Genomic DNA, 24,645 nt, shown 5'->3' on the forward strand with positions numbered 1-24,645 from the left:
GATGATCTATTACTGAATCGCTCAAAACAAAATATTCATTGAAATATGAATGAATGCAGTATTCACAACTTATGGGAAATAGAGTGAAGGATGTAAAATTTGATTTGATCCCTGACTCATGGCATAGGTACATCAAAATATTCATTGGAATTTTAATGAATACAGTACACAAGAGTTAAACTGGAATTAATTGGTGGAAATGTTTTAGGGAGTGTTGTGATGGCAAATAATCTGAATTAAGTGCATTGAACTGATAAAGTGGACAAGATTAAAAATTTGATCTCATAATGAAATGAATTCAATCCGAAATCATTCATTGTTGAAACTTGGGCTATAATTTTTTGAACATTTACTCAACCAATTATACAAATTTTATTATGGTAAATTGAAATTAATATGTACACATCTAAGGCTTAAAAAGTTTTCCTCATCTGTGACATCTGGTTAGTGTTTTATAAAACTTTTCATTATTTTAAAATGACTTTAAGCAAGACTGGATTTTTTGGGGGGTGGGGGCTGAATCACATTCTAAGTCATTTTTATTCACCTGCTAATCCCATCTTCATTTATTAAAATTCTTGTTTTTTAAACAGCATAAGTTATTTGTCCGACTTTGATGAGGGTGGTATAAATTGAATCCTATTATGTTAAAAGAGGAAAGATTTGGGTGATATTATTTGACAAAAGAACAGGTCCCCGGTTGTGATTTATAAGCTTTGAGTTACTTACATGCATGCAGCTTTACAAAACATCTACCTGCCATAATCAGGTCTTTTCAAACAGGAAACAAAAAAAATGTTGATCACTCTACAATTATCATGTTAAGTGATCCCGGTTACAAAACAACTTAAGGTAGGTTAGGAAAAGAAAATCTAATCAAGATATCAAATTTGAAATTCGATTATGTTCCTTCAAGAAAAGAGAGAAGTTTCACTTGAAAATTGATGGCCTAAACACTTGAAGGTATTATTTCCAGTCAGTTGACATTTTTTGCTTTTTTTATGTCATGTTCTTTATGTATTCTTTCTTAAGTGTCCATCAGCGATTATCACTTTGTTATTCTGATACATGTTATAGTGACGCCTACTAGCACAGTGGCAGGGAATTGGAGTTTCAGGTTAGCATATTAGAATCTACAGAAAACACACCTTTTTAAAACCTGGAGTGGTAAAAACATATCAGTTATTCATGTAGTTTGAAAAAAAGAAGAAGAATTTTTTTCTATTTTATGTGGGAAGTATTGTCAATATGAAAATTCAGTATTTTCAAACAATATTCATCCAATGATTAGTCTTTGTTAAACTTGTTTATATCTCATTGTTTGTTCTACTTTTGTTATTTCAAAATGATATGACCCATCATTATGGGTTGAAATTTTCAAAGACCAATGACATCATGTCTTTAAATCTTTTTCATATCAACCTTGCATGGAAAAAAAAATCTGAGCCAATTTTTAAGAAATGTATGAACGATTGGTTCTTGTATAGCAACTATAAGTTTTCTGTGATAAAGTAAATCATTAGGCATATGATGCAAAAATTTATCAAGCCACCCTTGTTTTATATTTTCAGATTTGAATAGACAGCATTTTTGTTCAAATCTCATATTTACTGTCATTAACATGTTGCAATCATCCATGGACTGATTAAGGAAAGCATAATTAAATTGAAGTTTTTGAACCAAAAAAAAATCCTTGATCAAACAACTGGTTATCAAATTGGCACCTTTGGTCCAATTGATGCTTTCCATTGATGAATGTTAACTGCTCACTAAGAGTTGTCTGTCTCTCTTCGCAACCGATAAAGATGCTTTTACTCTCCACCCCACATGTTTAATAAACTAGAACTGATTGCCATGGTAACTCACGTCCCACGAGGTTTGATTAGATGCAAGAGTCGACATTGAATAGTATTAATAATTAACCTTTGGGGTTCCCTCTCTTCACCAAGCTGTCCTTTGAAGTGAGCAAGCTTTGGGAAAGAAGAAGAAAATCTAAATTTAGATGAGGCATCATGTAAAATATGCAATGGGAGCAGGAAGTAATTCAATAGGAAAACTGAGTAAACAGCTAAATTAGAAAATGACTTTATCAGAGATTGTTAGATAAACATCATCTTAATGTGTAGACTTCTGGTCCCCTACCCCGCCCCCTCCTTTACAGTAATCTTTCTTGCATTAAATGGCTTGATAGCGAGAAACAGTGTTTGTCATGAATTGCAGTGCTTGTTAATGACTTCCTTAACCATAGGTGTGAAAGTTTGAATGAATCATTCTTTTACCATTTGTTTAAAGAAATAATGAAGGATGTTTTCTCTGTAAATGTGATTACTTATCATAGTCACTTTTTGTGAAACCTACAAAAGATTTCATTTCTCTTTGATATGATATTGATTAGGAATTGTTAAAAATATTGAGTATATTTGAATTTTGATATGAATATTGTTAAAATCATTTTCTATCTTATTTAATGAGAGATTTCATATTCATTGACAGATTTTATTCTATTCTTGTTTTCCACATCCTCTTCCTTTCTTTATATTTTTTACAGGGATCATGGGATGATTGTCAATTGGAATGCAGCAATTTCTCTGGTTGTGTAAGTTGGCTCTTTTATTCAATTACATTTATCATGCAATTATTTGCTCCATTTGCCAAAATCTTTAACCATCAGGTTGAACCAATTCTGTGTTTGTAAATTAAATCGACCAAGGTTTTTCTGCTATTTGTTATACGTACCCACAATGTAAATGTTATTGAAGGAATTTCTGAGGTTCTTTTTGTGGGAACTTGGCGCGAGATTAAGTGAATAGGGTAATCATTGCAAGCGGATGATTGTTTTCCTCAGGACATCATGTCATCCAGATCGTCAAACAAATTACAGTTGATCTTTTATTCATGCAGTCATAGGTGGATGTATTCGATTGAAATAACAGACGTCAAGCATGGCTGGAGATTGTGTTTTAGATTAGCCTTTAATGGTAATCGCAGTCAAACGCTTCTAAACTGTGACGATCACTCAACCCTGACAAGGTAGAAGTGATTCGTCATCTCATTCATCCCTTTCCACCTGTGGAGGAGAGAAGCAAAAAATAAATGTTCCACAGAGGATTGCATTTTCCGTGGATGGTGGTATTTCTATGATTCTTGGTTTGCTGTATAGGGTAATATTTGTGTAGGTGTATATGACCGGGGGCGTTTGACGATAGGGGTTCTTGTTTTGTATGCCACTTGACCCATCTGTCCCAAGTAAGTCAGCATACACATTCTAGCATGGATACCATAATCATTCATTGTCATGTCCTATTCATTTTCCTTACCATTATCTTTATTTTTTTTTTTTTATCTAGGGTTAACTTTAGGTGCTATATAAAAAATATTATTCATGGCATTTTTTATTGAATATAAAAGTCACATGGTACCTTTGAAATTGAAGACAGTTCTTTATCAGGGATCATATGACACATCGTATTTTAAGGGCAATTTATTCATACGTAATCACAATTCATTATGTGGCTTAGAATGGAAGGCTGTATTATTGCTCCTTTCATGGTCATTCTCCAAAACTAACAAATAAGCCCTGGGTTTTCAAAAGAACCCTTAGTTGACACTGGTTGCAATATGAATACTAATTGGAGTAAGGAGAAGTAGCATAGAAATACATTTTTTTCTTATTCGAATAAGAGTGCCGTAAAACCAGATAACATCAACATTATTCCCCTGATAAAGAATTACAGGTTACATGAATTTGAAAACTTTGTTCAGACTGTCAAAGATATATTGGAAGAAAGACATTGGAGAATAGTATGTTTTAATTACCTATCTACTAGATGTTAGAAAAGAATCATTTGTGATGGAATTGAAGGCTAGCACCCTGAAATTAATTTCTTTACTGTAGAATATTGATTGAGTTTGTTTTTATGAAGAGTTTTCTTGGAAAAACAAATCATAGTACTTTTGCTGTACAAATATATTTTGAATTCATAAAAAATTGATAGAATCTCATGAAAGGTACACAAATTTTCCTTTTCACCCTTCCCCTTCTCTCTCTCTCTCTCCCTGTCTTTCCCTCTGACTTCACTCCATATCCTACTCTGTCTCTTTATCTTTACTTCAAAATAATTCTTTCATTTTCTTTTCCATCGCTGTTAATCACCATTAATATTTCCAAGTGAATACATTGTCATATTCTTTCAAAGAGAAAAAAAATGGTATAAACTAGATTAATTATGGATGTTTTGACTGATATTGATAGCAGTACCTAAGGGGACTAGAGGATACCAAACACTGATATTGAATACAGATAGAAATGTCTTCAATATTGAAAATATTGTAATTTGTCCTGAAGTAGGATATATTGACAGTTTTCTCATTGATTTCCAATATATTCATATCTCATAAAGATAGCGAGAATCATATTGAGAATCTCTTTCATGAAGATGTTAGAGTCACAAATACTACAACTTGATTACAAATTTGCTGAAGTGCAGTCAAATAGTACTATAACTATGGAAGCTTACATACATTAGTTAATACATTGTCATTCATGGAATGTTTATGAATGGGGTCCAGGGTTGTCAGAAATATTGTAACATAATCTGAAATATACTGTTCATGTTTTTTTTTCATTCTCCTCTTTTTTTCTCTCTCTCTCTCCTCCATCTCTCCCTCTTTCTTTCAATGTACCCTGCTTTTTTTAATAAACCTATCCTCTGATTTTATTATTTTACTTTCTGTTTTTCAGTTAGATTGTGGGACACCGTGTGCCAACTTCATCGGTAAGTTACTTCATCACAGTAAAATAAATAAAATTTTTGGGGAGGTAGATGCCATGTGTATTTAAATCTTATCAAACAAGACCCTTTGTACTTATGAATAGAATAAATCTAAGTTTTAAAAAAATATATACCGGTACTTTCATATTTAAGTTCTTTGTTGATAAAAATGTTTAATATAATTTGTAATTTCCATTTTCATCAGCCTCATCATGTAAATAAATTCTAATTTGTAAATAATCACTAAAATTATAACTTACAATAACTTATTAGATATTAACATCCTATATTATTTCATCTTATTTGTGTAAAAGAATGGAAGATATCATGTGTCGAAGAAGAGGGACAATAATAACAACATTCTCAAATTTTAAAGGCAGAATGAAACACCTTGGTTGACAACAGTAATGTTGATGTAACATCTAACACAAATTTTTATGTTTTGATGTTTTGGTTGTTTTTTGTTCTAAATACATCCAGATCACAAACCAGAGCTTTGTGCGTATGCACCTATGCCAGGTCAGATAAACCTACAATGGACAACAGATTCTGAAAACAACAGTTCTGTATACATTCTTGAAAAGAGCCCATTTGATGACTCCACAGTATGGCATCTCGTACTAATGGTATTACCACTTTTATCAATTTTATGATGTTTATATTTATTCTTTGCAAAGAAGTTATCAGACATAGAGTATCTGTCAGTTTGTCTGTTGTTGTTATTTGTTTATTTTCATTTATAGCATGTAAAGAAACACGTTTATTCAAGAGGAATAATGAATAATTTTCTGTCAGAAGAAGATTGAAATGAAAAATCATCGCAACTTTATTTAGGAAGAGACTTAATTATTTCATGTAGTTCAAACAGAGAAATGTGATGAAGAGAGAGGAGGTAATCACTATTCCTTATTATGTAGGCTTTTTAGTTTTTTTTTTTTTGGGGGGGGAGGGGTTCGATATTCTTTTATTCTTTGATTAGTGTCCGCCATCTGTATAAACAAATTTTTGTATGGAGTTGATATTTCATTAATGTTCCTCTCTCCTCTTTCTTTTATTATAGACCAAGGAGATATCGTACACCCTAACACAGGATTATATATGTGGGGATACATATAGTGTGGTGGAAGTCAGTCTGCATGGAGTAAGCAGATATAGTAATAGTTTTACTCCTTCAAGTAAGTAATAGAAATGTCCCTTAGTTTTAGAATATCAAATAATGAAGTCCATTATATTTTGTTCACTCTACTGTGTATATATTTTATTCAATTTAAAAAGGACCATATTTCTGTCTCATTTGTCATAGTGTAGATATGATTAAAGTGATACACAAAAAGCTTCTTCAGATTGATTAAAGTCCAGATGTATGAAAGAGTGATAATGTTAATTTTCTTTAATACTTGTAATCACATGGAGAAATGCACCTCAAGGGCAATTCGCCTTAAAACATGTGAAATAAAGATATCCCCTACGAGTGATAAAAACCCCTTGTACTATTAAAACTGGTGGAAAGTGTAAGTAGGAATGAAGAAAAGCAGAAGCAAATATCCCCACGTGGAAAAACCCCAGTTATTTCTCTGCTTGCCCATCATCATCATTACTCTAAATCAACCAAGTTTCATGACAAAATATCATACTGAGAAAGAAATAGGCTAATTTTATAACATGACTAGCTTGTATGATTAAACTTTTGATGCTTGTTTTGTACACTCAGGGACTCAGATACTACCATCTGTCGAAAGGTCTACATTGGTACACAATGTTGATCATAATGATGATAATGCAACCATCACTTTTTCATGGCAAGATCCACCAGGTAAACTTCTATTTCCTTTCTTGCAATATTTTATCATTGACGTTATTAAAATCCCTTTCTTTAATATTTCTCTGATATTTTTTCATGTTCTGATTCATTTATTGGTTATTAGTGCTGTTTATCACCCATCCTGATGTTTATCTTACAATATTAGAGAAATGTGATAGTAATGATATTCTCATTTCATGTGTAATGTAGGTTAAATACAAAGGTACCCTTCTCTAATGTGTAGATTTTATTTTCATTAATATAGGATTAATCAAAGTTTTGTGAAATAGCGATCAAACACTTGGTATTAATGATGTAAGTTACATAGAAGGTTAGGACTTGTAAATGTAATTTTGTTTGAAAACATACACTGGAAGTGATTATTAGGTGATCTGTCAAATTTGACAGATCACCTCTTATGTTTCTACGAATTTTCTTTTTTATTTATTTCTTTATTCTTTTTATTTCTTTTTCTTTTTCCACCCTTTTCTTGTTCCACCAAAATCATCAAAACTATTCAATCAATTTTCATCAAAATATTATCAAATGAGGACAGTTATCATGCGATGTGTACGAAACAAGTTTACCGTCAAACGGTCATCGTGACGTCATCTACGCGCCATTTTGTAAAATCACATTATCAACAATATCTCAATTATCAATCATCAAAAATTAACAATATTAACATCAAATTAACTTCAGATCAAGAGTCATCTGTCCGTGTCATCAAAGGTCATTTTACAGGTCACGACGCGCATGTACGCGCGCGTCAAAATTTTAAAATGCTCAAAATCACTTTTTGATCAAAGTAGAGTACGAATCAGGTCATTCTAAGCATTTCAGGAATTTGCGCGCTCACAGGTTTTCGCGCGCGTTTACGCGCGTAACGTCCTAACGCAACGTACAACTGCACTTAATTTTACATCAATGCATTCTTTATGAAATTTCCAATAATTTGATACCTTAACCGACCTTCTACGACCAGTAATAAAGGAATGCGCATCCGTCAAAGTTTGAATTACGCGCGCAAGCGCGCGTTCACAATAGGCCAAAAATGTGCAAAAACATGCTTTTACAAAATTCTATATAACTCTTCAGATAGTCCGTTGACCCCCAAATTTTCTTTTATATTTGGATAGAGTAGGACTAGTAGATGTAATTTCATGTCACATCTGACAATAAATTTTATCATAACGTCATCAAATTGGCGTAAAAACTAAAATTTTCAATTTTTGTTTTATGACGTTTCAATAATTTTGCAAATATGACTATAACTCCGTAATCATTGGTCGTTTTTCGCCCGGTTTTCGACATATTGTAGTTGGTTATGTATTCTTCCATATTATGTACATTTTTTATCAATTTGAGCAGGAGATCATCATGAATATTAGCAATGTATAGAAGTATATTATTATGATAAAACTTTCACTTGAAAAATTCAATTTGAGGTTATATTTTATCGTTGCCTTGCAAGTGTATGGAAGTTACTATGGTCTGATGGTAAGTGCTCTGCCTTCTAATGCAAGGGACCCTGGTTCGAAACCCATCAGGATCTATTTTTTTTATTTATGAATTTTTTCTCATAATGCGTGTAACCCTTACAAGCCAGTTCAGATTTCCATTCTGTGCATGATAAGAAGAAGTTCATTCGTACTAAAATGACATGATTGTTTTATATTTAATGAGACATTAGTAACAACCCTGATGTCTTGATTATTCTTTTGAATTGTGTGTTTCATTACATACATGCAAACAACAATGCGTGCACTAGCAACTGGCATGTCACAGTTGGCCAAGTATTGTTAAAAGAACATGCTAACGCATTCCAAGAAGAAATGCAACTAATACCTCCTTCAGTGTTCATTGCTTTGCGATTCTATTCACCTGGTCTATGCAATTTCTCAATCCTACTATGTAAGGTATTCTGGCATATCTTGCAATGAAATCTACCTATCATTATATAAGAAATGAAAAGTCCTTTGACAAAAATTGGAAACTGGTCCATGGATCTTGATTTAAATTTTTCAAAACTGGATTCAACATTTATTTCTAGCGTTTCGTCAACACTGCTCTCACTAATTCGTGTCGTCACTTGCAAAATTGGAATTTACATTTCTTAGAATAAGAAGATCTGTTTATACAACCTTCTTTTTCAGTGTCGTTCAACAGTATTCAACATGTCTTTTCATGAATAAAACTACCCTATCATCATTATGGTCATATTGATCTGCATTGACATATCATGATAACAAAATTAGATCGTGATCATGATCATAAGATTCACAGACAGATCACCTAATTCGTCCGTAAGACGAATTAAAATTCTAGTTTAAAATCAAATTCTTATTTGCCTCTCAGTGACACCATTATAATGAATTCAGATAGGAATGCTGTTTCAGTGGCAAAGTGAAATTTAACAAAAATGGGCATATTGACAAAGTCTCTTCAAACTCAAGAAACCCTTGTTTACCACGGGTAATTCTGTTTATAAGATATGAAATTATTTTTCTTTGAAGGCAGAATGGTTTATTTACTTTAATGAAGTATTTTAACACTTGTGAGCCCTCTTATATCCATGTATTTCTGAACTCTTCCCTTTGTTATAGGTTGGGATGATGCTATTACGTCGTATACTGCATTATTTAGTTTCAACAAAGGGTTATCAGGCTCTTCACACCATCACCATGATTATGAGATTAAGGTAATATTCAATGTTCCTTTATTAATAGCCAAATAAAGTTTATTGCAAATTAATGTGTTTTGATGGATAATTTCAGATATTAAAATCATGATATACTGTGTACTTAATGTATTAATGATAGCATTGATCGGGTGGGGGTTGCCGTCAGAAATAAGTTTTCAATCTATTGCAATCAATTGCACATTTGCAAATAATTGATCAGTTTGAACTTAACCAAATAAATATAGGCTATATGTTACAAGACAATACCTTCACTGGTAGATTTTTTTTATTTATTTTTACTCTTTAATTAAATCACAGGAGTTTCTTGTGAAATCCACTTTTTAAAGACTTAATGACTAATGACAAGGGTTACTTGCATTACATGTTGAATTTTACATTCATGTCATGTTTGTTGTATTGATATTTTGGGAGCATGGAGGTGTTTTTTATGTATTTCTTACGTAACTGATAAAATAGCTTGAATTCTAATGAGGACGCAGCCAAGAATCTAGCTGCTGTGTTTCTAATAAAAGGAATGGGAAATTGAGATTATTTTCATAAAAAATAAAAGTACTGTTTTTCATGCGAATTATGATATCACTACTCTAACAATGTCTACTCCTGTCTGTGTATTTTTCTGCTACCCAAATTTATTTGTCTAAGATATGAACTTTATGTGATTTCTTGTACTGAAAAACTTACATGTATTCTGCCTTTCAACTATATCAAACTTTTCATTTATAGACTTGCCTTTATATTTTTTTTCCTTTGTATTCATCCATGAAATTTTTTTTTTACATAACAAGTAATAAAAATTGTTACCATATTTTTGGTTTTATTTTGTGAAGGTAAATGTAACCAGTGTATCTCTCACTGTTCCCATCAACAGTACGGAGGATAATCTAACATTTCAGGTATTTATAAGAAAGTAAAAATCATTCTCATTTCAAATTTCAATGTTCATTTTTCACATCTAATGTTTATCAAATGTTTATTCCCAAAAAAATCTGTGATATTCTCTAAGATATTGTATGGTTCCATATCATAATTGATTGTTTCATCTCTTAGTTACATGTGTTACCATTCTGATCATTTGATCCAATTAAAATATGCTTATATGCAAGGATACTTATATTACAATATATTTTCTGAAGAGCAATTTTAATATTTCTACTTTGAATATAGGTGGTTTCAAGTACTTTAATCACCATTAAGGGTAAAAAGAAAAGATTCTTTTTGCTTGGCATACTCAACAAAATGGATATACATATAATTAGAAAGATAAAGCATCCTTTTTCTACAAACTCTCAAGTCCTTTATCTCGTTAACTTTTCTACAAATGTTTTTCACTTTAAAGAATCACTACTTGACCACATTTGTTCTGTTTTTCCTGAATCCAAGTAATAAATTGTAGTTTTATGACACTTGGAGAGGCATTAACAGCCCCTGGCGTTTAGGCCAAAGAGTCAAAAGCCCATCTTGGTGTGTCCACAGTGTTATTAATGTCTGTACTAAGTAAGTGGTAATGCCATTAGATAGAGAGCAATTGAATTATTGAAGAAACAAAGCATACACCATTTCTCATCTTAAGCACCTCAGAGAAGAATTTGGCTCTATCCAAATGAAGGCTAGTTTTCTTTCAATTTAAATTAATACTTGTGTTGTTCTCTGAGTATTTTATTCTTCGATACTATATGTGACTTTTTGGCACAGCCAGGTTAAATTGTTGAGTATAATTTTTCTTTAAAGCATTAATTCCCCAATTTGTTCCATTTTTCCTTCTGTCTCTTTTACTCTCTCTCAATGTTTTTATTAAAGATTGATATCATTTTATGTCATATTGCTATTTACTATCGAGCAATAAGAAATTGTAAGAAACTGCAATTCTTTTTTATTTGCATATTTGATATCATTTGTAAGTTATTAGCTTTACTATGATAAACTCATTTTCTTTTTTCTCTAGCTCTATGGAACTCATGGCTGTCTAGAAACAATAAAGACCACCCATTTTTTTAAGAATGTCCTCAAAAGAAAAGAGCTCCGTAAGTAAACAAAAGCATATTAATGATGTGTTTGTTCAAACAAATAGAGAATGTATATATGCAGCTTGCAACCCCACATCCATCAATAAGTAGCCTCAAGTGAATTTTGATATTTGTATTGAGCTTAAAAAGCAATAACTTAAACTTGATCAACAATGTCACATTCAAGTACTTGATTAAATATAGAAAAAATGAGAGAGCAGCATCAAAGAATGAGGTTTGAAATTCAGGGTTCACTTGCATAACATGCAATCTTGGTGAAATATCCAAGCACTCTGGAAAAAATGGTGTCAAAGAAACTTACTTAATTTGACAACTTCAAGTTTTACAGTGTGAAGAAGAAGAATTACTGTTTCAACTAAGCTAGTTATCTGATTTTTACTTTTTGAAGACCAAATCACTATTTTGGCTCTTTACAGAAAAACTTCATCAGCAACTTACTGTGGGTTTTAGGTTAACGGGTCACCCCTTAAAATATGTGTATATTATATACATTCCTATCAATTCTGTGTATAGGTATAAGTAGATTGAAGAATGTTAACAGTTATTATATCAAAAATATCTTCATTAGTTTAATTGCCTTGTTAATGTATAAGTTTCATTTGCACAGTCCAACCCCAATTATCCCACCGCTGCCACAAAAAGTTACCAGTCCAAGTAGACTTGGACTGGAAGTATAACTCTCATCACAACCAAGACTTCTTTATAGAGTGAAGTGCAAGAAACAATTCAAACTCTACCCTTTAGACAAGGTCCCATGTCTGATATGACGTGTTTGTCTTAAACAGAGCGACTATTATTAAAAAAAACTAATCACTCAAACCTGGGTGAATGCACCATCTACAGAGCATTTAGGAAACTGGCATGCATTTCTTTTGTTGACCATTGATCCTGGCTTGAATCTGCTAACTGAGAGGTAGAAGCCAAACAGCGATCACATCATTAAACTGCATTAATGAACCCTGCATCACAGAATCAAACATACACCAGTTACGTGACATCATCAGTATCTGTTTTTTGTTTTTTAACAACAGGTGTAGTTAAGAAGCGACTGTCAGCCATCAATGTTACAGAAGTAGCCAGCTTGTCTTCTGATGGGTTCTTCTATGCTGATATCAAATGGTCATCCCTTCCAGACTTTCATCATGGTCTGCAATACTACTATCTTTACTATGGAGAAATGGAAAAGTTGGGGTCTTTCTTATACTTCTACCTTCAAAACACCAAGAAAACAGTGAAAATACTAGCCGTAGGTTCAAGATTTTTCACTTTCATTTCCTATTTTCATTGTTTCATTTTATTTAAATTGGGTAAATTGAGTAGCCGATATCCAGTTTGCCAAAGACTATTGAATGATATTCTCATTCATTACTAGTATATATTGGTTTCTTTGAGTTCATATTTCTCACGGTATGTTTTGGAGAATATGTCAACTGCTATTATGAAAATAATATCAATACGCAGCTCTAGACCTCATTTATGTACATATTTGTTAATAAATCTTTCAACATCTGTGTAGCTCCTTATATCTTGTACATTGTGATGTGTGATTACTTGAATTCTCATTCTATTTTTGTGTCCTTTACCCTTCAATATCAAATGATTTCTTTCTAATGTTAACTGAAAAGGATAATAGCATATATTTTTTTTCTAAATTTTTGCTTTGAATTGGATAACAGTAGTAGTATGTCGAATGAGTTACCGTACAATGAATATTATCAAATTCAGAAATCAATAGGGTTTTTTTTTCTTCATATTTATCACATGCAGAATGCAACAGAGTTCAGAATGACAGACCTCAAACCAGAAACAGAGTATGGCCTTGAGGTAAGGACCCATTGATGTGAGATTTGAATTGATTTGATCATCATTGTATGAATGTTGCATTATTAACTATTCGCTTATTCTTTGGGACAGTGTAAGCTCATTTCGATCTGCTTTATTATTCTTATGAGTATCGTTTGTATTGTCCATTAATAACTTCAGCCATTATATTTTGCTAATTCACTTGAAATACAATGTTTTTGCCATTTGTGTTTTGTCATTTTAAGGGTTTTATTAATTTGTTATCCTTTCAGCACATATTAGCATTGAGAAAAAAATATCCATGCAATTTTGAAATGGCAAAGATTGCTTATGTTTTTTTTCTAATGATTGTTATTGAACATTTTTTTTAGATCTTTTGTTGAATTTTATGAAAACTCTTTCAACCCATCAAATAAGAATGAAAATGATAATATGTTTTATATACAATTTCTAGCTTTCAAGCAGTAAATTGGAATGAATATTTGATCTGAAAATTTTGATAAAGCTCCTTTGATATAACTTAAGGATGTTCCACAGGTAAAATGATATCCATTTCAATTTCACCAGACTATGTACAGAGTTCCTTTGGTACCTTAATGAGCCAAACATGCAAAAGAGTATATATTTATGTTCTTATTTTTTTATCTATGGACTCTTGAGAGCCTGGCAAAATCAAGAGATTGGGTCCCATTAAACCTCAAAGGATCACAACATTGAGTTTAAAATCCCTATTTCACCGTAAAAACCCACACAGATTTCTTCGGATTTTCTACCTTATTTTAGAAATGTAATGTATACCCAAGACGAGAAAAGCATTTTCGCTGGTGCCCATTTATTCTTTGTAAATTAGCAGAGCTCTCTTTTCTAAAAAGTAATGCTAACAATTCATAAACATATACCCCTTGATTTTGAAATCTCATTCAAAACTTTGAAAAATACCAAAAAAATACATGTCCTTTTTATCAGATTATGCTCTGTTGTAGAGGAATGTATTAAGAGCTTAAAGGTAAATGCTAGTTTTGGTAACGATATCAAAATGAGTTTGTACAGAATCCAATGAAATGACCACCAAAGAGTCTGTTTGTATAAATAAAACGCATGTGCCACAGGATTCGGGTAGAGCGTCGGGCCCGACGCTCTAAGCAATGATTATACATTGTCCCATGTGCGCTTATCTGTGTTGGGGATCTTCAGTGTGAACATTTTTCAGTATAGATTTCAAGATTCACAAATTTCCGGATCTAGATCCTCGATGATATACCGACAATTAAGCCTTGTTTTACAGACTTTCTCATGAAATCAGTGTTAACTGCAACTACTGGAATTTCTCTTTAAATATTGATAAAATGGAGGTTCATTTACTCATTTTTGTCTTTCAGATAATTGGTTATTATTATACCTACGAGGATGAACACGATGCTCGATCTATCGGTCGTCATCCTAACATTCGATTCACTACAGGTATGGATCCAATTAATCACACAATTTCCCTAAATGTGTTTATTGAAATTGGGATATTATATTTTCTCTTTTGCTCAAAGTGGGAAATTATTAATTTAAGAAAAATAATTTGTCTGTTTGGTTTATTATTGAAGTAAACAAATTTTCTCTCCGTTTTATAATAACTGCAATGAGGAAGAAGGAAAACAGTCATAATAAGATATGCACATGTATGTATGATGATAAGCTTTTTTGTTAACTCCATCTATCTAGATATAATCTATTGTAAGGCACTTTTTTGTTATTCCAGATTTAACTGTTGCATTCAGTTCTCTGTGCAGTTGAGGAATTAATCTTATTATACATCTGTAAACAAAAATAATTGTTCCGAGAATTTTATTATCGACAAGTAGAATTTTTTTTCAATTTGATGAGGATTAAAGTCATTATTGTACTGCAAACTTAATGTATTTATCCAGGTGTTTTGCCGACAATGTCTTCTACAAGAATGCATAACACAGAGGGGTCTTACGTTGTGACCATCCCATATCCCCCAACAAGACTTCCCTTTCATAAACTAAGCCTGTACATTGTTGGACCGCTAGCCCTGGTCCTCATCATGGTTTTCCTGATCTGCTGTGGAACCTGTGCATACCGGAGACAGAGGAGTATATCCAAGGCTAATCTATCACGAGATGAAGAGAGTATACCTAATATATACTCATCACCTTCATACCCGGCTTTACTTAGCACGTAAGTTAATCATTTTTTTAATCTGCAAGAACAGGATCAATTTTGACTCAATTCACTCTTTCAACATACAATTAATCATATGCATATGAGAGCAGAGCTTTAAATATCCAAACTCTTCAAGGATACATAAACTAAGTTTTTGTGACTCCATAAGATGTAATTGAAGAGGTCTGAAGTAGTTTTATTCACGTGATAAAAATTGTTGTATCAAGAATGACGACGGTTTTTAACAAAAATCTTTCGACCTCCTGAATGGAGTAGTGTTATAATTTAATGCTCAAAGCAAACACAAATAATGCATATGAACTTTAAACCGTCTCATTTTGATGGAAGACATTTTTTTTCAATTGAAAATAAAATTGTATGTATATGCAATTTTATTTACCAATGTTAGCAATGGTAGTTATAAGGTTCATGCTTTTAATGGTATATATTGTTCTTACAGTTATCAAAATGAATATAAAAAAAACATGTTTACAGCAGCCAACTACTTTGAAGTTTAAGAAGTAATTTGACTGCTTTCATTTTTATTTAGTGTACTGATGATATAAAATTCCTCCAATTCTAAGTATCTTAAAAGTAACCACCTTTCCAACTCTCAGCAGATGATACAGGAGATGATAGAGTATTCTTGAAATCCCACTTTGACATTAGATAACAAATCTTCCTTTGTTTGCCATCCTCCAGGTCTCAAGTCAAACCTGATGTGATGGACCGGTGGGAGATCAGCCCTGCACGTATCAAAGTAGGAGATGTTCTGGGTGAGGGTGCCTTTGGTCAGGTGTTGAAGGGCCTGGTGGTCGGGCGTATCTGGAGTCACCAATCATCCCTATCTGCTATCGTACCAAGGGAAGCAACCCACGGTGAACATACTGTGGTTGCTGTCAAGATGTTACATAGTGAGTAGAATGCCTCCATAGGGGAGTATATACAGTGTGTTTTGCCTTCGACGGACCATAACTCTGTATCTCGTGGCAATTGTGACACAGGAAAGGTGCCAAATCAAAGTTGAAGAGTTACTCAATTATGCAGAATAGAAATCACAAGAATTTATTATGTATTCTTGATATAGCTGACCTTTGAACTTCGGTTACCTTTTTTTAGAAACACCCTGTCCCCCTGTATATATATACACTTAGATATAATTGGTGGCAAGTTCACATCTAGACTGTACATACAGTGGTGCTCAAAAGTTAGTGAACCCCACCAGAAAATGAACAAGTATAAAATGTTCAAGTTCTGCCATGTTATAGATATTCAATTGCGAAGTCAGGCGATAAAAATATTACTCTCAATGTTTGGTTTTCTGGGCTCGCCAAACAATTGTTGTCTACATTCAACACTTGCCATGAAGGAGTGCATTCTGTGATGGGGTTCACTAACTTTTGAGCACAACTGCAAACTTTTTAAAACCTTATCTACCAATATTACAATATATGGAGTGTCTTCAAAAGTCATGTGAAATGTATGAAACATGCAATTACACCTGAATTCTTTTTAAAAATACCAGTAAGCTTTATTGATTGCGAAAATCGAGTTGAAAATGAACAAACAGGTGTAAAAAAGTATAACTAATATGGAGACAAGTATACTGAAATTCCTTCATTCCTTTATTTCTGAAGTCCAAACCAAAGCATTTAATAATTTCATGTACAGATATGTCTACATGTATCTAATATGGATGATGAATCTGGTTTGAAGTTTGAATAATAACAATGATCAACTTTGACATGTTGCCTAGTAACATAAAGACCCTCTAGTCCTCTTTCGATTGAATAAAAGATTTGTTGTGTGGTTCACATTGTTCAACAAAGGTAGTTTTGTGTCGATGCTTCTTGGAGAGTTCCATAAGACTCTAAAAATCTTGTATCTTACAGAGTTTGCAGAAGACACCCAAAAGCAGGAGTTCTTACGCGAGATAGAGCTAATGAAGGAGCTAGGCTACCATCCTAATGTAGTGAGTCTCCTGGGATGTTGTACTATCCAGGATCCTATATGTCTCCTGGTGGAGCACTGCTATTATGGAGACCTATTACATTTCCTCAGGATTAGACGTCCACAGGTGAGATGAAGTGTTCTTCATCCTCATTCTCTGACCATGTAAACCATTGAATGTGATTCTGTGAAATTGCTATTAACCCATTTCATTCTGGAACTTTGTAGTTCCTCTCCAAGAAATAAGAGAATTACAAAGGTCAGTAGGCAATGGGTTAAAAGTGTTACTCCTCACTTCCATTCCATGTTCATCTCATTAGTTGAGATCTTCAGACATGCAAAGCTGGCAGCATTGACAGTTGAGATTTCAGTATAGACACAGTTTTGCTGCTTGAAGCATTCAAATCAAACTCAATTTAAAAGTAATTATGGCAAAAAGGGAAACCCATGATTGTTTTTTATATATATATATACATTTCACAAGTGAACTTATCCACAATATGGGTAAAAACACCATTCTTAATCAATAACCCGAGATAGGAAATTTTGTGAAAATTTCTGAAGGTATTAAGGAAGTTTGATAAATGAGTCTTGGAGATTATTACAAGTTTTTTTCCCCCAAAATATCTTTTCAGAATTTATACTAATAAAGAATAATTGAGAAAAAAGGTAATAAAAAAACTTTAATGATGTGTTGTATTTCATGAATCTACTTTTTAAGGAAATGATTGTCTTCAATAATCTAAGAAATATATGAATATTCCATGGAAGATGAATTATATTTCCCATCCTAATCATTGTTAATTGAATTACTTCAGTGTAAAAAGTTGTTCATTTTGTACCCTTCATTTTCATTTCCAGATGTTTGACCAATTTAAGACGGGTAGAGCTCCTCGTACTCCTTGTAAAGATACACTCAGGCCTCTAGATTTGCTTTCATTTGCCAGACAGATTGCTATGGGAATGGTAAGATTGAATTCAAATTTCAGTAGATTCAGCAATTCAAGAACATCTTAAAACCTGTTATTTCTATCCATTTTACATATCTATATACATGATCACAGCATACTTACAGAAAGTTATCAAAATTCAATCTCCATACACGTAAGAAAGAAGCGTAGATGATCTGTTTTCTAAATAGCATGCTTTTGTGAGTGAATAGATTACTGAGATTATAACATTTGATAAATGTCCTTGATTCCGAAGTCTGAAGATCATTTGGAAGTATAGGTTTTATTTTGAAAGTATCATTTCATGTCTTTCTCTTTAAACTATTTTTGTGCAAATCAATTTCTGATTTTGAATTTGTTTTCATCTAGGAATATATATCTCAGAAAGGTTTCGTTCATCGTGATCTGGCTGCTAGGAATGTGATGGTAGCAGATGATAAAAACGTCAAGATTGGTGATTTTGGTCTAACACGGTATGTTTACGATGACAAGGTTTACGTCAATCGTCGAGGAGGGAAGCTTCCTGTAAAGTGGATGTCACTGGAAGCTATCTATGATCAGATCTTTACTACAAAGGGAGATGTGTAAGTTATTTTTAAGGCACTTGAAGCTATCTATGATCAGATCTTTACTACAAAGGGAGATGTGTAAGTTATTTTTAAGGCACTTGAAGCTATCTATGATCAGATCTTTACTACAAAGGGAGATGTGTAAGTTATTTTTAAGGCACTTGAAGCCATCTATGATCAGATCTTAGCTACAAAGAAAGATGTGTGAGTTTGAAGTATTACAGAAGTGATGTGATGAATTAGATAGAGAAAATAAAAAGCAAGTTTTCATTGTATGTAGTATGATCGCATATATATCCAGTTCTCCAATTACACGAACAGTTTGTGCTTAATGAAAACTGTTTGTACTGTAAGTTCATCCAAAATTATTCCATCACAATCCAACCCTTAATTTAAATATTAGCATATCAAAACATCCGTAAAGTAATTTGTTTTCATGTCATGGTTCATAACGTGTTTGCCTCAAAATTGTAGCCACTTTTGATTTAGTCTTTCACCAGGAATACTGTTAAGCATATATGCCCTTCTCACTCACACATCTTCTCTGCTGAAATGGGAGGAGTAGAAGGGAAACAAAACTGAGTGGGTTCGTCATTAAGACATGGCCAAAAGTGGCTCAAGACATTTATTATGGTTCCTAATAGAGCAAATGGCCTTAACTTCTATAGATATTTGTTTGATGATAAAGAAGCAATATTCATAATAAGATTTATATAAATCCTTTTTTCCCCCAATCCAGATGGTCCTATGGAGTTGTGTTGTTTGAGATTGTGACACTTGGTGCTGCGCCATATCCAGGCATCTCAAATAAAGACATGCCAAAACTTCTGAAAGGAGGCTACCGCATGGAGAAACCTGAAAACTGCTCTCCACAAATGTAAGCCATTCTATTTCAGTCTTGGTATTACGAGAGGTTGCAGAAAATTGATAATTTTTATCTTAAAATAACTGAATCTTTTATAGTCTAGCCTAATTTACTCAAATGCTCTCATTATTTTTATGATGTCACCACATATTTCTTAAAAAGGTGATGTGAAATCTCATGGAAGTATTTTCCTCGCAGAATCGTGCCATTTTGAATGTAATGTGTAGATAAATATTCTTAAACAGGCAGAATTTTGAATGGCAGGGCCCTGTAACACAGAAACAATATAATTGATCATGTGAGTAATGTGTACTAGTAAATGCATAATTTGAACAATCCAATCTGTAAACAATTAATTGTACAATCATTTGCAAAGATTTTTGTTGCTGCCCAGATCTCGCCTTGCTTGTTTTATAGATGCATGTAAAGGGCTAAGATTGATATTTTAGAAAATTGTGTTCAGAAAGTTTTGCTTTAATTAATAATCTCTTGTTCTGTTCGATCTATATACTTCATACCACACTAGATTCAGTCTAATGGAGGCAACTTGGTGCGATGACCCTGAACTCAGGCCAGGTTTCACAGAGCTTCGCAATAAACTTGAAGAAATGATGGAAGAAAATGTCTGTTATATGGAGTTTGATGCTGAGAAACAGCAATGCTACTGCTATGAAGATTCAAGCTCCGATGATGATAGCGAGGATTTAAACGTAGAAGAGAGCCCGATGTTGGAAGCAGCCAATGAGGATACGGTACAAGATAGCCTCTTAGCCACGCCCATGCTGAAGATCCCAACAGGAGTGGCACTACAGAGCCGAAGCACCCAGAATCTTAGCTTGGTTAGTCCATGCAAACGTATGATGCCTGTGAGTTTGAGTCTGACCAGTTTGAATCACCAGAAACAAATTCCACCATCCTGGATCCCACAGGACTTGTTTCCATTCGGACGCAGTGTGGACAATAGAGCGTATTATGCAGGACACCCCAAGACTGATGATCACATTACCCATAGTGCCATTCAAATACAGGAAACACAACATGATACGAATCCCTACTCAGGAATCACTGGATCATTAGAAAACATGCACAGTAATAAAGAGAATCCAATTTTGGCAGAGCTGAATTTAGAATGCCCTCATCCTGTTGGCTTTCGACTATTCAACAATGAATCAAACAAAGACAAGAGCAGTGAAAGTGTGGAAAGTAGCAATGACTCCTGCCTGTGCGATGATATATCTGATGAAGAGCGCCATCACATGATTAAAGATTTCAACCGCAGCGACACCTTTGATACATCAGACCTTTCCCCTGATACTGACAAGTATCCATCTCTGATAGCTCTCAAACGATTCGCCGAGGGCAAGGTACTTATTAGCCCAACTAGTTTGGATTCTGGGGTATCATGTGACATGACAACGGGGAGATTACTTCTTGAAGGTTGTAGAGAGACAGTTTTGTGCTCAGATGAAGATTTATCAGAATAATTTGAAACAAACAATTCTCTTGCATTCAATTTTCATCATATCTCTCAGTGTAGTCATACATAATTAGTTCACGGTGTAAGAGCACTTCTTGAGTATTAATATATGTGCTAAATCTAACACTGTTACATGTCTTGACTCATTTAGTACATATCAAAATATCATGTACATGAATGTGTTTATTGATAAATGAAATTATATATTTGAATAATCTGATGTAGAAAACAAACACAATATTCATAGGCAGCTGATAGTTGGAGTGAAAAGTATAGGATATATATTTTTTTCACTTGAAAGTGCAATATTAACTTGTATTCCATGATAAGTGGTGTTGTAATGATTTCAATCATTACGTTAGCAAACAACTCAAAGATTATCTAAACATAAGGAAAGTTGGAGTTACTGTAGCATATCTAGGACACAAAGGGGTATGGTCCTCAGCCACCACTCCTGGAGGAAGTGATTAAAAGCAACATTACCAAAAAGATAAGAATCTTCAAATCTTAAAGACAACAAAAGCAATTCATCGGTACCAAGTATTAGTTGGAAGGGGCATAATTCATTGCTATCCTTTTCATGCTAGATATTGGAAATAGCGTGGTTAGAACACTTGCCTCATGTATCCCCCCCCCCTCCTAGATATGCCACTGTGCAGCTAGAAAACAAGCATCTGCAAGTACTGCCTCATCAGTATTCATAAAGAAAAGTATTTTGGAAATGTATAAAGATATATGGTAAATTCATTCTGAAAATAATCAGTGAAAAGAATTCACGGAGCATTTACAATTGCCATTCTCAATCAGAAGATGATATATAAAGGGCATCAATTTGGTCTTATTGAATTGGCCTATTTGTTTATCTTATCTTTTTATGAAAAATTGATACTGAACTTAGAATCAGTTGACATAAGAATTTTGCACTTCTGAAAATAATATTTAAAAAATAGACAATTGGAATGTTTTGGGTGTTTTTTAGAAAATGAAGAAGTTGAAATTATTTCAATGACATTGCATAGGTAGTATTTTGTAATCCAATTTAAAATGACTTAAGTAACATATTATATGTAAATATTCGCATGATAGATTATCTTAGAAATTAGAAAATACATGAATATAAACTGCAGTCAGTGCATTGAATGCAATTGTTGTGACTAATCAAATGGATGTTCATGACTTATTTAAATGGTTTTTTTTTCCAAAGCATTCATATTTAAACAGTACTACATGCGGGACTACATGTTCGAATCAATTTCCAAAGGTTTATTTCAACCTCCCTTTGACATTCCTTGTTTGACCACAGATGATAAAATCCAACTCTTTGTGCAATTTTAATTAAGGCAATGCAATCATAATTTGATGTTCACACTGTGCAATTTGTCTCCATTTGCTGACCAACGTCATTTGTAAGATGCTGTTTTGTTCCATATTGATTCTTGCCATTTTCAATTTCAATTTGTTTACTTTTTCATGTTGTACATTACATTACCATCCAGAAGAAGACTTGGATGTTAGTATTTATGTTTGTTTTATATACTTATGGAGACGTATGATTGTTAATGCATTTTGAATATTAAAGATAGAATTATGAATAGATTTTAGAGGCGACGATGAAACCAACAGACAAATATATTAAAGAAAAAATTATATGATATTTCTTTGTTTGCAACTGTTATATACGACGGTCTACATGATAAGGAAATGATTTACATCAAGATACAATTAGAGCAATTAGCATCAAAGAGGACAGTGGAAGTTTTTTTTTATACAAGGTATACAATATCTGAAGAGTTTGTATGTATATATCCAGATTGATTTGTAATGAAACTATGGTTTATTTTTGCAGTATTTATACCAAGTTTTGATAGTTATTGATGTATGTAGTTTCCTTGTTGATTTCTTCCAATTTCAGTATAGTGTTTGTCTGAATGGTTCACCCTCGTTTAAGTTGATTCATATATAATTAAAATCATGATTTTGTGATCGTTCTTTCTGTGTTCTAATACAAGTTTATGTACTTCCAGGTAAATTTAGTATTCTAGATATCTGTTCACTGTTTTGAGACATTTGTCAATATTGTTTCCCATGCATTAATTATTTTTTTTTTTTTTTGCATGAAGAGAAATTGGTACCTGTGGTTGTCATTTAAACTTACATTTGTATGATTTTTTATATTGTCAGTTTTCACAAAATAATATGGGTAATGTTTTCCTGAAGATGGTATATCCATAATAATAATAATCATTATACTTTCTTATATATTGCTTAGCACTAACTTTATCAGAAGTCTCTAAACGCTCTACAGTTAATGGAGCACAATTACAATTGCTTTAGCAGAGCAGCAGTTACACATGCTGAATTTCAAGGAATAAATTCCTACCCAGTACCCATTCACTTCACCTGGGTTGAGTGCGGCACAATGTGGGTAAATTTCTTGCTGAAAGAAAACATGCCATGGCTTTGAATCGAACCCACGGCCCTCAGATTGAAAGATAAGAGGCATAAAGACTAGACCACGACACCACCCTTCTTTTGTATGAGAGCATGTCCTGATTGTACAACTTTCCTGTGAAACCTGTAACATTGATTTTACACAAGATATGTCACCACAATGCATGCATTCATTAATGAGATTTATTTTTAATACCACCCTTCTTTTGTATGAGAGCATGTCCTGATTGTACAACTTTCCTGTGAAACCTGTAACATTGATTTTACACAAGATATGTCACCACAATGCATGCATTCATTAATGAGATTTATTTTTTAATACCACCCTTCTTTTGTATGAGAGCATGTCCTGATTGTACAACTTTCCTGTGAAACCTGTAACATTGATTTTACACAAGATATGTCACCACAATGCATGCATTCATTAATGAGATTTATTTTTTAATACCACCCTTCTTTTGTATGAGAGCATGTCCTGATTGTACAACTTTCCTGTGAAACCTGTAACATTGATTTTACACAAGATATGTCACCACAATGCATGCATTCATTAATGAGATTTATTTTTTAATACCACCCTTCTTTTGTATGAGAGCATGTCCTGATTGTACAACTTTCCTGTGAAACCTGTAACATTGATTTTACACAAGATATGTCACCACAATGCATGCATTCATTAATGAGATTTATTTTTTAATACCACCCTTCTTTTGTATGAGAGCATGTCCTGATTGTACAACTTTCCTGTGAAACCTGTAACATTGATTTTACACAAGATATGTCACCACAATGCATGCATTCATTAATGAGATTTATTTTTTAATACCACCCTTCTTTTGTATGAGAGCATGTCCTGATTGTACAACTTTCCTGTGAAACCTGTAACATTGATTTTACACAAGATATGTCACCACAATGCATGCATTCATTAATGAGATTTATTTTTTAATACCACCCTTCTTTTGTATGAGAGCATGTCCTGATTGTACAACTTTCCTGTGAAACCTGTAACATTGATTTTACACAAGATATGTCACCACAATGCATGCATTCATTAATGAGATTTATTTTTTAATATCACCCTTCTTTTGTATGAGAGCA

At 33.0% G+C, this 24,645-nt stretch overlaps 1 protein-coding gene across 1 annotated transcript; it reads left to right on the forward strand.

Moving 5' to 3' along the window:
- The first annotated feature begins 2,539 nt into the window (after positions 1-2,539).
- LOC121419171 lies at positions 2,540-23,727 on the forward strand. The gene is made up of 18 exons (XM_041613509.1): positions 2,540-2,596; positions 4,742-4,775; positions 5,253-5,398; positions 5,833-5,947; positions 6,484-6,585; positions 9,180-9,274; positions 10,105-10,170; positions 11,220-11,298; positions 12,333-12,547; positions 13,069-13,125; positions 14,484-14,565; positions 15,024-15,297; positions 15,985-16,196; positions 17,175-17,359; positions 18,094-18,198; positions 18,552-18,766; positions 19,491-19,628; positions 20,143-23,727. The coding sequence occupies exons 3-18, from the start codon at positions 5,285-5,287 to the stop codon at positions 21,098-21,100; spliced, it is 3,012 nt and encodes a 1,003-aa protein (XP_041469443.1). The 5' UTR covers positions 2,540-2,596; positions 4,742-4,775; positions 5,253-5,284; the 3' UTR covers positions 21,101-23,727.
- Positions 23,728-24,645: the final 918 nt, after the last annotated feature.

The sequence above is a fragment of the Lytechinus variegatus genome, chromosome 7, assembly GCF_018143015.1.
Source record: "Lytechinus variegatus isolate NC3 chromosome 7, Lvar_3.0, whole genome shotgun sequence".
Taxonomy (NCBI): domain Eukaryota; kingdom Metazoa; phylum Echinodermata; class Echinoidea; order Temnopleuroida; family Toxopneustidae; genus Lytechinus; species Lytechinus variegatus.

What these genes read in the sequence shown, in the direction of transcription:
- LOC121419171 (XM_041613509.1), top strand. Translation starts at nt 5,285, where the DNA reads ATGCCAGGTCAGATAAACCTACAATGGACAACAGATTCTGAAAACAAC. An exon ending in ACCATGATTATGAGATTAAG is followed by an intron (nt 9,275 to 10,104) that starts GTAATATTCAAT and finishes TATTTTGTGAAG; the next exon opens with GTAAATGTAACCAGTGTATC. An exon ending in GACAGATTGCTATGGGAATG is followed by an intron (nt 18,199 to 18,551) that starts GTAAGATTGAAT and finishes GTTTTCATCTAG; the next exon opens with GAATATATATCTCAGAAAGG.